General features: G+C 41.2%; 1 protein-coding gene across 3 annotated transcripts in view; it reads right to left on the bottom strand.

The window, feature by feature from the left end:
• Positions 1-333: 333 nt before the first annotated feature.
• Positions 334-14,420, bottom strand: part of FAM3C (FAM3 metabolism regulating signaling molecule C) — a 44,354-nt gene continuing 30,267 nt past the window's right edge. For all 3 annotated transcript variants that reach the window (XM_070755451.1, XM_070755452.1, XM_070755453.1), the window contains exons 6-10: positions 9,034-9,092; positions 6,966-7,016; positions 6,492-6,576; positions 5,184-5,310; positions 334-2,874 (exon numbers count right to left, since the gene is read on the bottom strand). In XM_070755451.1, coding sequence (XP_070611552.1) covers positions 2,785-2,874; positions 5,184-5,310; positions 6,492-6,576; positions 6,966-7,016; positions 9,034-9,092 — 412 coding nt within the window. In that variant the 3' untranslated portion in view covers positions 334-2,784. The remainder of the gene's footprint in view (positions 2,875-5,183; positions 5,311-6,491; positions 6,577-6,965; positions 7,017-9,033; positions 9,093-14,420) is intronic.

Genomic DNA, 14,420 nt, shown 5'->3' with positions numbered 1-14,420 from the left:
GAGTGCTTCTGTAACTGTATTCTGTGAAGCAGCATATAATGCCAATAGAGACTTCCACATTTAATTAAATAATACTTTCTTGCAGTTCACGAGATTTAATCAGCAATAATTTGATCAGGTAAATCAGTTTGGCAGACTATATATTTTGTGATTTAAGTTACAGGTCAATTGATTGCCACCCGCAATCAGAATATTTTGTTAATTCATAGTTTTGTCATATTCTTACCATATCTTGAAAATGCTCATCCCTGTCATTCTTGTCTATCCCTCCCTGCCAAAAAACCCCAAAATAACAATACCAAGTACAAGGGGTTCTTCCTGAGCAGGTCCATATTTTGTTTTTTAAAACTTTATTTAATGAAAAAATATAATACACAGACAAATGATTTTATTTCAATGAACACAGCTGGAGAATCTGCAAAGTACTTTACAAATAATCAGTCTGTTTATGGCGTACTTATTGCTAAGCTACAGCAAATTAAAAAGATAACATGAATAGGTTAAAACAGTAAAGTAGCTCATATTCCAGTCATTAAATCTTACCATTAAATAGCTAGTAGACATTTCTCTTAAACTACATAATTAATCTCCAGTATTGCTTTAATATTTTCAGTGCAAATAATGTTTCTTTACTCCAATACAAGCCCAATGTTTCTTTCCAATATACTGTATATTTTTTTAAATGGATAATTTTAATCATCTCAGTTCAGAGCAGCCGTGGGATTGCTCCCGGTAAGAACCGGTAGTGCTGGCAGCGGGGGGCTCCGCCCACCCACTCGGGATGCTTTTGCATATGCTCAGAAACATCATCTGCGCAAGTGCGCACACGAACCAGTAGCAAAATAATTTAGAACTCAACATGTTGGCAGGTTCTATCCTGACATCCCAGCAAACAGCTAATCATACTTTACTTCTTGCTGAAGTCGCTCTGTAAAGCAGAGGTGTCCAAAATCGTTGTTCATTCTTTTGAGTTGGAAAACAGAACTTCAAAACTGCCACTGTCGCTTTTACAAAAAAGGGGAAAAAAGGACAATCCCAAGAGTCATACTTATATCTTCCTATAAGCATCTTCCAACAAGAGGCATCTTACAGTTTTCCCTTCTCCAGATGTTTTGCGAAAATGGAGGGCGGTGGAAATAATGTTTGCAGGCATTGTGGTCTAGTGCAGTTCCATGATACCAAGAGAGTGGAAGGTTTCTTGGGCACCCCAAAACTCCTTGTGAAGCTCTCTGGCTTTTACCCCCTAATGCCATTATAGAGACGGGGTGTCAAACTGGCAGCCTGCAAGCCAGATGTGTCACATGCAGGCCACGCTCACCAAAGTTCCACAAAGGGAAAACGTGATGTGTCAAACGACACGGTAACATGATGCCGTGAGTTTGACCCCATGCATTAGAGGCACCTAGAACTGTAAGCCAATGGCTACAATTCAATTAAGACAATGTCACTAGGAAGCAATGTGAATGATTAAAAGGGGGGATCATTGTGCCCTCCCCTGGTGCTGCAACGTAGGACAAGAAACTGGGGAGATGATGTTTGTTAGAAGTGAACTGTCTAGAGACCTCAAATGCATTCTGTATAAGCACCTGCAAAAATATGATGTAGTGAGGTCTGTCAGCCAAACTAAACAGTAACGTTTTCACTATAGGAAAACATGTCCCCCAATGGATTTTCTTTCCCCAATAATTATTATGCAACTGAAACTACCTCTGAAAATGTCCAATTGAGGAGTGGTACACACCAGGTCATCTCCAGGAGGAATTATTAATTTTTTTTTTGGGGGGGGGGGATGCAATTTCATACTTCCAAGAAAGCTGGGTAACTGCCTACATTGGCTTCTTTTTATGATTTTGCAAGACCTCAACCAATTCACATGTATTCTGGATCTCAGATCTTTTAAAAAAAACCCTCTTAGTTGAACACGCACAAGAAACAATCACATTATTCTGCCATATTAGCAGCTTGCATTGCTAACAAGAAATATGGGGTACAGATGAGTTAACAATTGCAACAGACACGGTGTTATACATTTGACTTTAATGAAAAGCATTTAATTGTGCTTTCTAGAGCAGTCCTACGTTTTTGTATCAAACATCCACCCCCTCTGTCTGAAAAGGGTCACTGAAGAATGTGGTTTTCCGACAGACATAGCATAAAAATAGTTAACTATTTTTTCCTCTAAAATTTACACATTCATGTAAATAAATGCACTCACAGCAATGTTGTAATTGGACAGGATACAACAAAGCTCAGGGTTAGCTCAACTATTCACTGTGTATCTCTAATTACTTTTGAGTGTGGTTCTAAAAAGACATTTGCATACAATAAGTAGCTTTAGAAACAAGGAAGAAAGGGAAGGAAAAGAAGGAAAAATAAGAAAGCTCAGAAACAATTGTTCTGTTTGTTTAGGGCTTATTTACAAAAAAGAAAAAAAGAGACAGAAAAAAGAATCTCTTCTGTTTAACAATAAATAAGCCTGATGGTTTGTTTTGTTTTGTTTAAAAAAAAGTTCATGCACATTTTAAAGTGAAAACATGCCTGGAAATTATTTACATAGGGCACAATCCAGCAGGATACCTATTTCACATGCCCAGTCAAATGAATTGGTGCAATTTACCATCACTTTGCATAGCTTTTTAATGGGTCTTGTGCATCAAGTCATGCTAGTATGATGGAGTTCACACTGGCTTCTATCTTCCCAAATCCCACAACCTCACAGCAGCAGAAAAGTGCATTTCCCCCTCCATTGTTCTTTTGCATTACATATTTCCAATTGCAGATTGTTCATTCTAGCTTCTGTGGAATACATCCTTCCATTTCTACAACTTCTGGCCATCCTTCATACTTGTTGGTGTCCTTGTTGTTTTTAATATGCTGCAAAGAGAAAGTCAGTTCAATTTAAATGTTAAGTATAGTTAGTTTTCTAACTTACAAAAAACAATATTTTTATTTATGTTGAGTGGTAAAAAGTGATATGTCCCACTGCATTTTGCCAAGATGAGAAATATATGAAAAAGAAAAGTTCTAGATAAAGAACAAAAAGCTGTATGAAATATGAGAGCTAATAGGCAACAATGCTCTTATAGTCTGAATAGAAATCAGTGTAAGAATATTTTGTTACTGTTTTCAAACAACATATATACAGAACCTACTTATTTTCCTTCTAAGAATCTATAGTAATTGACCATTATCCTCATAATGCCAGGGGTTGAGGAAAAGCAATTGGAAAACAATATGGAATATTAGGACTTGCAGATTGAAGTAAAATGAAGTTGAGATTGAAAAGAAATATACAGTGGTACCTCTACCTAAGAACGCCTCTACTTAAGAACTTTTCTAGATAAGAACCAGGTGTTCAAGATTTTTTTGCGTCTTCTCAAGAACCATTTTCTACTTAAGAACCTGAGCCTGGAAAAATTTCCCAGGAAATTTGAGAGTGGCACAAAGGCCTGGCCAGTTTCCTGCCATTCCCCCTTTAATCCCGGCCATCTCGGGCTTTTCTGGGCTGCCAGAGGAGCCTTTTGGTGGTGCTTAAGGAGAATTTGGCAGTCCAGAGCAAACAAAGCATTTTTCTTTTTCTGGGCGCTTGGAGAGGGAATATACCTCTGCCAGCACCCAGAGAAAAGAAATGCTCCCTTCGCTCTGGGCAGCCCAGAGCGAACAGAGCATTTTCCTTTCTCTGGGTGCTTGGAGAGGGAATAAACCACTTGTGGTGGTGACTCCCTCGCGCTGTCTCCCATACACCCAGCGCAAGGTTGCCTCCCGGAGCATCTGGGTGCGGAAAGGCAAAAGGGGGCGCTTTACCCCAGCCAGATCAACTTGGCTTCAGCCAAACCGAGTGGTTACCACAGTGAAGGAAATGCGCCGACTACAAAGCGAGCGAGCGAAAAGAGAGGTGATCCCTTCAGCATGGGAAGAGGAAGCAGATAGCAGCAGCAGCTGCAGCCACCTTTCAGTCAAAGGAACGGGAGGTTCCCCCCTCTCGCCTGCCTGGGTTTCTCTCTCTGGCGCAGTGTATGGGAGGCAGCCTCGCGCTGGGTGTATGGGAGGCGCATGCTCCTCCTTGGAGCCTCAGAATCCCTCTTTTTTTTTTCAAGCCTTAAAGTGTTGGACTTTTTTGATTCACCTCACCTCACCTTCTTCCTTCGGCAGTGACTGTCTTCTTCCTCCTCCTCTTCCTCCTCCTCCCACCCAAATTCCAAGCTTTTATTTCTTTCCTAATGGGTTTGCATGCATTATTTGCTTTTACATTGATTCCTATGGGAAAAATTGCTTCTACTTACAAACTTTTCTACTTAAGAAGCTGGTCACGGAACGAATTAAGTTCTTAAGTAGAGGTACCATGGTATTGTTTAACCAATCATGATTGGAGCCCTTGGAGTTAAACTTAAAGGACTTCCTTGATATCTGGAAATGTTGAATTTATCAGACCTGAACACAATTTACATAGAACAGGGGTACATTACTGTGCTTAGAATTGCCTTGCTCTTAAGTGCTACCTTAATGATTCTTAGATCCTTTGTTAGGACTTGAATTGTTAGATACATAACAACATCATTTGCCTCCCCCAGGTTCTTGAGAAGGACTCAAGTGGATAAAAACACCAAATCCAGTCTAAACATCCTGATAAATATGTGCAACCAAATTTATAATACAATAATATGTAGTAGTAGAAGCAGAAGTAATTTTAGAGCTTCAAACAGGACAAAAAGGAACAGAAATAGAAATAGTTAAGATGCTCAAAGGACCGGGAATAAACAAATATTCAGAGGGAGGATATTTAGATTTCATTTTCAAAATCTTCCCCAAACAATTTATACGATCCTAGGAAATTCTGGGCAAGGTATTAAGACTATTCAGTAATCCAGAATTGAAGGGATAGTGATGATTTTGAGCGCACATGTACTCATGTTACAATCTCACTCAAACTTGATAAAGACTCATTAGATTTAAGCAGAAACACTCCATATGACTCCAAACACTTTTTTTTCTTCAAATCCAAATCAAACCAGACTCTCTTTCAAATTCCAATTAAGTATCTTTGCAGTTCCTGAAGTGTATCCCCCAGATTAGCTGAAGTTCTGCTGACCAAAATGAATCAGCAAAATGTCCAGGATGCAATGTATGTTTTGGGCTCAAAAGACGCTCCAATATGTCATCTAAACGTTAACAAGAAAACATACCTGTTCAAAAGGGCTTTTAGTTTTGATTCCTTTCCCACCACAGAAAACCCAATTGTCTCTGAAGGCAAGTGTTGTGATGGATGTACTCCCCAAATCTGATATTAGTTTCCGTGCCTCTTCAGTAAGCCTTGAAGGGAATTTTAAGAATGACTATAGAAATGTAATGTTATCTAGAATATAATTTACCAAATTGATTCATATTTGTTTGTTTGTTTGTTTATTTATTTTTCGAATTTATAGGCCACCCTTCTCCTAGTGGACTCAGGGCAATTTACAGCAATAACATAGTACAAAGTTGAAATACTCCAATAAAAGATAAAACAAGTAAGAATTTTAAAATATCATATAAACAACATATAACATATAAATTATATAAATTGATCAACATATAAATTAATCAAGGAAATGGAGCACCTCCCTTATGAAACCAGGTTGCAACGCCTTGGTCTCTTCAGCCTTGAAAGACGGCATTTAAGGGGTGACTTGATCAAGAGTATAAAATCATGCATGGGATAGAAAAGGTGGATAGAGAAAAATTATTTTGTCTATCACACAATACTAGGATGAGGGGGCACTCCCTAAAGCTCATAGGTAAGAAAGCAAGGACAAATAAAGGGTCGTTGGTTTATGGAATTCACTTCCAGAAGAGGTCATGACATCCAGAAGAGGTCGTGACATCTGTCAGCCTTGATAGCTTCAAGGCAGGATTAGACAGATTCATGGATGCCAAGTGCATCGGTGGTTATTGAAACGGATGTTCATGTGCCGCCTCTATGTTGGTTGAGGCAGGCAGGATTCCCTTGGGTACCATTTGTTGGGGGTCAAGGGAAAAGGAGGGTTTTGCCTTCTCTTTCTGCTCAAGATCCCCATGTACAATTGGTGGGCCACTGTATGATGCAGAATGCTGGACTTGATGGGCTTTGGCCTGATTCAGCATGGCTCTTCTTATGTTCTTATAGTCATCCACATTCATACTACTGGCCTGAGCGGAATCACCATCCAATGACCCCAAGCCTGCCGACATAGTCCCATAGTCCCTTTCGAAAGCCCCAATGCTTTTCAAAAGGCGAGAAGAGTATAAATATTTTGCTTCATATGTATTGAAATTTTGTCTTTATTGGTACAAATAATGTACACTTTCACAAATATGTACATTATTCAGCAACCTCTGCTGAACAATGACAACCCCCTTTTAAAATGACCACATTCTTGGAAGGACAACATGTGTCCCTCTTTAGCTCTTATCTAATTGTAATCTACTAAAAAGCAAATATGACAAATAAGTATTGCATTTTGAAACAGACTTACTTAGTGGCACCATCGTCATACGTTGCCATTAGTACAATAGTTCCATCTGCAATACTTTTCAGAAATTCAATGAATGGGGCTACATCTATATCAAATGGAAGCACAACATTATTTAATGTTTATTAAATGTATACAGCTGTTCATCTTGAAAAACGATTAACTTGATATCAAACATTAATATGACATTAAATGCCAGAGGCAAAAAAAAAAGAATATAAATTATATATGACTGCCAAAAAAGAAATGCCACCCCATTTTGATTTACAAGATTTTCATTCAAAGCTCACATTTTAATTCAAAATATCTAAAGCAAAATTGAAAAGCAACATTTGTCAAGTTTTGATTATTGGAATTACTTTAGCTTTAATAAACTGAATTTAATTAATAAGCATGCTAATGTCTACTTTAAATAAATGAACAAGTAAAATAACAGATTAACTATTTTATAAAATAAGCATATATTTCTGCTCTTACCTCCACCCCACATATCAAAGAATTTTGTGTCCACTACTTCACCTGTTTTGCCTAGCAAAAAGAATAAGACACAATATGCAATAAATCACTATATGCTGTTTATATTAATGGGTTTATGATTACAAGCATGTCTAAGATACTCAAAATCACTTAAGAGCTAATATGGAATTTTTTGTACCGAACTGATATCATTAAAATATGCTGTATTGGTGACTTGTACTTGGCAATATCTTCTAGCTCTAACCTAGGGGCAAATACTGAATATGCTGAAGTACATCGTTCTATCTTTGTATACGGTAATGTTTAGCAAGAGCAAATATTTATCAAGAATGCTGCCCTACAGATTGTACAACTGTGCAAATTTGACAAAATAATTATTTCCAAACTTCCAAAGATATTTAGGACCCAGGACCCACTTGGAAATTAGCACTTGCACCTGAAGGTAGAACAAGAAGCAATGGGTGGAAACTAAACAAGGAGAGAAGCAACCTAGAACTAAGGAGAAAATTTCCTGACTGTTAGAACAATTAACCAGTGGAACAGCCTGCCTCCAGAAGTTGTGAATACTCCAACAATGGAAGTTTTAAAGAAGATGTTGGATAACTATTTGTCTGAAGTAGTGTAGTGTTTCCTGCCAAAGCAGGGAAATTGACTAGAAGACCTCCAGGGTTCCTTTCAACTCTGTTGTTGTTGTTGTTAAAAATAAAGATATAGATTATTTCTGCTGACTATGCAAAGAAATCTATAATTTTCTTGACAAAATGTGGTTTGCTTTTTCAGAGATTTTTAAAAATTGTATTAGTCAAAACTATCCATCCCTAGCTTTGTTTTTGAGCCTAGTAATATGCATTGTTATCCTCTGAAATTTCATTTAACTATTCTATCATGAACCAGTGCCAAAGCACACCCTTATGTATTAAAAATAAACATGGATTTTTGTAAACAAGATAAAACACACACTAAAACAGGAAGTGGAAAAAAGGGGAATGAGACAGTGGCAGAAGCAGTCAAGAATGAAACATTATATTATAACCCTACTTGGCTCTATTTATAGATAAGGAAAATGTGTATTAGCTTAGAGTGGCTGGGGGGGGGGGAGTGGAATAGTGAAACAACCTATATCTGTTAGTCTAAGGCAGGGGGTAGGCAAAGTTGTCTCTTCTATGACATGTGGATTTCAACTGCCAGAATTCTTGAGCTAGCATGATTGGCGCAGGAATTCTGGGAGTTGAAGTCCACAAGTCATAGAAGAGCCCACTTTGCCTACCCTTGGTCTAAGGCAAGAGTATAAAACTCAAGGGCTGGGGACTGGATTTGGCCTGCGGGGTGCTTAGATCTTGCCTGCAGAGTCAACCTGGAAGCAGCAAAAGACTGGCCCATGGTGTTTCTTCCAGTAATAACGGAGGTTGGAAGGGTCGTGGGCAGCCCTTATGAGCTCCATTTTCACTGGCAGAAGGTTGCAGGAGGCTGTCCAAGCCAAAACTTGAGTTTGGGAGCCCTTTTTCACTGGCAGAGTGCTCTAGCCTACAGGCATCCCCAACACAAGGGACATTGAGCTGGCCACGTTCATCCCAGCCCCCCCCCCCCCCCGGTCAAATTCAACCCTGATGTGGCCTTCAATGAAATCGAGTTTGACACACCTAGTCTAAGGCTTACAATCCTTGGCCCATTTGGGACTAAAGTAGTCCCCACCCTACCCAGGAGGCATGTCATCTGAATAAATGAGCTGCTTTATGTGGCAAACACAAAGTCCTGGAGTGGCATCACAAATGGGCATATCTGGAGCTACTACAGGTCTTAAGATACACCCACCCACCCCGATATGTTTGGGATGGGGGAATTGAAAGGGGGGCGGACAAAATATGGAACGGACATGCTACTTTGGCTCTGTCCACAGTGGCACTGAATCAATCAATTCTAGCAGAATAGGAAAAATAAAGCCCAGAAGTGAAGAGGAAAAAGCTCACATTTGAGCATCCTTTGGAGAGGCTCCTAATTATGCTCCACTGATGAATAAGATAAATAGGTGCAAAAAGAATGTCTTTGCCAGACATGTACAAACACTTACCATTTACTAGGGCTATATTAATGCCCCTTCCCACATTGTTTTTAACACCACTCATCAAGCTGAAACAAAAGAAATGAAGACAGTTATCATAAGCTTGTCATCTTGTTAACTTCTCCTGATTGTACACCTTGGAGGTGGCCTGACTCTTGCCAACATTTAAAAAAAGAAAACCCCACAAGAAATGTGTCCACCCTTCTTAGCTGTTTAGGTTTGTTAAATAAAATCTGCACAAAGGTTGGCCGCTGTCATTTTAATTATCACCAGGCAAGACTTGTAGTATATGAAGAACGGCAGAGCAGATGATCTTTCAGCTTGAATCAAGTCAGTTGAATTACACTATTAGGTCTATTCAGCTATGGAAAGCAAGAAATCATATCTACAGAATTAGACACGGGAACCTTCCTAGCCCCTCTCATAGGAAACATCTTGAAATGCAGCAGGTTTGCCACAAATGAGCTAATTGAACCCATGGCCCTTTGTTCCTAAGAAACTAGAACTGTTTTTACTGTTTGTTATATACCCTATTTTTTAAACTATATGACACACCTTACAGGAAGAAAACAAGAAAAAATAGTTTTGGTCTCCATATGTTGTGGTTTTGCCCTCTCTGACACAGGTCCCATTTTTGCCCAAAACGGGCCTAGTTTTGGCCTACAGAGTGTTTCTGGGGGCTGGGGAGGGTGAAAATGCAACATGCAGAGGGCTTGGGAGTGCCAAAATGGGCTTGCTTTTGGCAAAAATGGGCCTGTTTTGGTGAAAATAGGGCCATGCAGAGCACCGCAGAGTGCTTCTGGATAGAGTGAAAAGTGGCACACAGAGGGCTTGTAGCCGAAAAATAGACCCATTTTTGGCAAAAAAGAGCTCTGTGGAGGGTTCAGGAGGCCCAAAACGCCCACATTCGATCTATAAGATGCAACTAAATTTTCTCTCATTTGGTGGGGGAAAGGTGTGTCTTTTACCTAAAGTATAAGATACACCTTGTTCAGTTAGGAATTGTAATAAAATTATTTTGCAGATTGGTATGTCCGGCGTTATCCCCAATTATAGTTTATGTACAGAAAATGAAACAAAAATAGGAAGCTCAAAATACAGTAGTTGTTTAATATCAACACTGAACAATAAAAATTCTGATGTGATTTTGGGGGCTTTACATAGGAGTTTATACTACTCTTTGATACAAATTACAAATCCCATTATTCCCAGTCACTATGGACATTATAATCCAAACCACAGGGAAAACACTTTATTGGAAAGATCAGAATCTAACATACAATATGATTTGAGCAAAAGACATTTGAATTAAGCGTTTGCAAAGAAAGGAAGGAGACATTTCCAGTGACATTTAGTAATGTAGAGGATTTACCACAAGGGGGCGACAACACATCAATTTTAGATTTCTTACTCAAATATTGAACAACTACTGTATTCCTGAAGAGTGAAAAGTAAAGTTAAGGAGAGTTAAAATACCAGTCAATGATTTATCGGAAAAGATTTGGAATAATATTAATATTTCATACAATTCTGATACAGTATTTCTTTCACCTTCATCAATTGGCCTTATCTCTCCCTTAGCAATTGGCCATGAAAGGCTAGACTTAGTGCATTAAGTCTAGACTTTCATGGCCAATTGCTAAGGGAGAGATAAGGCCAATTGATAAAGAAGGCGGTAGAAACCCTGTCTTGGGGGATTCTGCAAGCAAGTTGCAGAAGATTGCATGCTGCCTTTTGAAGCAAATATTGCATGTATATTTTAATTAGGCCAATATATTTTGCATTAGGAAGGAAGTGGTGAAAATTCTGCCACTGATCCTTAGGGCATAATGCGAAAAACATTATTGTATTGTTATAAATGATTCTCATTTCATCATCAATCACCCTGAATATTTATTGGTTGCCAGCCATTTATTCAAAATGATTGTTCTGAAGAATTCCAGAACATTCCCATTCAGTATGTCAATTCTGATAATCTGGATCAGCGGTCATCAACTCGTGATCCGTGGGCCACTGGTGGCCCGTGAGAAAATTTTGTTGGTACACAGAAAGGGGTGTTTTAGTGTGGGCTGGAGGGGGAAAGAAATCACGATTTGGGGTCTGTTTCGGACTCCTGATGCGGGGCTTTGGGTGAAGGCTGGAGTGAAGTGCCGCTGTTGGCAAAGAGCCAGAGGGCCTTGTTCCAGTGGGACTGCATCATGGCCTGAAACTGGCTAACCATCTCAGCCCACTGAGCCTCCAGGGGCCGGGACCTGGCCTTGCACTCCCTCTGCTTGGAAAGCTTATGCTCCTAGTCCTCGGTGAGGTGCTTCTGCTGAGCCTCCTTCTTGGCCAGATTCAATTTGAACTGAGCCAGCTGCCTTGCCAACTGTTTCTCATGGTGGCTGCTTAGCTCCAACAACTGCTACCTGTTGGGGCCCTAAGGAGCCCGGTAGGGAAGGGGAGGAGTGGCTGGCAGGGGAGGGGTGAGTAAAGGTTGGTGAGGCACCCCTCGACATGAGTGACACTAAGTTGGCCATGTCTACCCAATACATGACCACCTACCAACACCCATCTAGCTGGTCATTAGGCAGATCATATTACTGATCTGCAGGATTTAAAAGTATGGATTCAGTAGTCCCTGAGGTCCAAAAGGTTGGTGACCCCTGATCTGGATAAACTATGAATAATTTTACAGTAGTCTAGAAACTTTCCTGAACAGAGTTATTTTTAGTCTTTCAGACATGGCCTGATTCCTTCAAAACATGACCTCTGAAACAACATACTTCTGAATGGCTTCAGAAAATTTACTTCTAGAAAATGCTAGATCACTCTGGAATGGCCATATCAGTATGGTTTGGAAAGAAAACCAAAGGTTCTGGAGTTTTCCTGAATATTCCCTCTGCTGTAGAATAGACCGAAAAACCTATCATTAAACCTTTTCTGATTTCAAGGACATACATAGGTTAGCTCATTTTACATTATTTACATAAAATAATGCTATGAGAGAATGTCTGCCCTACAAGATAAACCAGATTAAGAAACCAATGCCGACCACTTTTATTATAATAGCTACAGTAACTGAATCTTCCAAGTCTGAATGTGTTGAATTCCCTTCCTTTATCTTTATGTGAACTAGGAAGGCGCTTATCAAGTTATTTTATTAGGTGGGTGTCAAACCCCTCTTATCTGATTGTTGATTTATTTAGTAATTTTTCCAGGACATTCCTTCTGCTTATAAGTTGACAGTATCCGAAAAAGGGACACTGAGAAACTATGGGCTCATTAGGGATTTGAACATAGATTACTATGGTCATAATCCTTTGCTGTAATCACTACACTATACCACACAAATATTACACCATTTGGCAATAAAACCTGTTTCATGGCTATCTGCAATGAAAATTGTCATAACCATTAGATGTAATAGTATGATCCAAGGAGCAGTTCATAATAATTGGAAGTAAAATTATGCCAAGTACAGTATGTGAAATAAGAAGACTTTGAATTAATTATGATACATCTTGACATTTTTATCGTTCTCTTATATATTTACCACAGAGGATTATTTAGTGACAGTTTGGAATAAAGTGATACCTCATCTTACAAACGCCTCGTCATACCAACTTTTTGAGATACAAACCCGGGGTTTTTTTGCCTCTTCTTACAAACTATTTTCACCTTACAAACCCACCGTTGCCGCCGGGATGCCCCGCCTACGGACTTCCGTTGCCAGTGAAGCACCCATTTTTGCGCTGCTGGGATTCCCCTGAGGCTCCCTTCCATGGGAAACCCCACCTCTGGACTTCCGTGTTTTTGTGATGCTGCAGGGGAATCCCAGCAGGGAAATCCCAATAGTGCAAAAACGGGCGCTTCACTGGGAATGGAAGTCCGGAGGTGGTTTCCCAGCGAGAGGAGCCTCAGTGAAATCGCAGCATCACAAAAACACAGAAGTCCGGAGGTGGGATTTCCCATGGAGGGGAGCCTCAGGGGAATCCCAGCAGCGCAAAAACGGGCGCTTCAGCTGGCAAAATTGGGCTTGGTGAATTTTGGGCTTGCACGCATTAATCACTTTTCCATTGATTCCTGTGGGAAACATTGTTTTGTCTTACAAACTTTTCACCTTAAGAACCTCGTCCCGGAACCAATTAAGTTTGTAAGACAAGGTACCGTGTTTCCCTGATAGTAAGACCCCCCCGATTGTAAGACATATGGGGGGTTTGCTAATATAAGCCATACCCCGAAAGACGTATGTCTTACTTTCGGGGAAACACGGTACTAAAAGCGAGGGAGGCATCGGAGCAGTTCGTGGCGCTGGCGAGGGAGCTTCGCGCCCAGGAGAGTCTCCCAAACCCGGCGCGGATAAGGACTCCTCGACCGGCGGGGGAAGCACGGCGGCGGCGGCAGGCTCCGGAGAAGAAAGAAGCGGTGGATAGCTGGCGAGGCGCCGGCTAGAGGGCTGGACCCCGCCGCTTTGCCGCCGCTCTCGCCGCCGGCTTTGCTCTCCCCGCCGCGCCTGGGGCTGCCTGCCTGCCTGCTGCCGTAGCCGGGCTGGGGGCATCCTCGGCGTTGGGCAGCAGCGGGAGGAGCCGCAGCCTCCGGAGCCGGCCAGCCGGGCGCCCCCAGGATGCGCATCGCGGACCGGCCCCACCGCGGCGCAGGAGGGATGGAGGCCGGGCCCGACGGGCAGTCGCGCCTGCCATGCAACGCCGCCTAACGCCGCCCGCCCGGAGGAGAAGAGGCCTCGCCCGGGCCGAAGCCCGAAGACGAGCCGCAGCCTCCGGAGCCGGCCAGCCGGGCGCCCCCAGGACGCGCATCGCGGACCGGCCCCGCCGCGGCGCAGGAGGGATGGAGGCCGGGCCCAACGGGCAGCTGCGCCTGCCGCGCAACGCCGCCTAACGCCGCCCGCCCGGAGGAGAAGAGGCCTCGCCCGGGCCAAAGCCTGAAGACGAGCCGGCCCCGGTGCCCGGGACAATATAAGACATACCCCCAAAGTAAGACACAGTGGGGCTTTTGGGGGTAAAAAGATAGTAAGACACTGCCTTACTATCGGGGAAACACGGTATCACTGTACTTCATCACATAATTTGACATACTCTACCCATGCACCCTGCAAATAATAATTATGACAATCTTTGGTAAGGTTTTATGGATCTTTTCAGGATTTTCCCAGATGTCGTTTAGTAAGAAAATCTGAATTTTATGTTTATACTATAGAACAATATCCAAAGCTGTTAATAATAATAATAATAATAAAATAACAACAACAACAATAATAACAACAATTATTGTTGTTGTTGTTATTATTATTATTATTATTAATTAGATTTGTATGCCATCCCTCTCCGAAGACTAATAAGATGCAAAGACATAATACTGAAAAAATATGAGTGCAAAAGGAAAGCAAAAGAATAATT

This window comes from Erythrolamprus reginae, chromosome 6 (genome assembly GCF_031021105.1).
Source record: "Erythrolamprus reginae isolate rEryReg1 chromosome 6, rEryReg1.hap1, whole genome shotgun sequence".
NCBI classification, from domain to species: Eukaryota; Metazoa; Chordata; class Lepidosauria; order Squamata; family Dipsadidae; genus Erythrolamprus; species Erythrolamprus reginae.
This window is presented reverse-complemented; position numbering and strand designations above follow the sequence as displayed.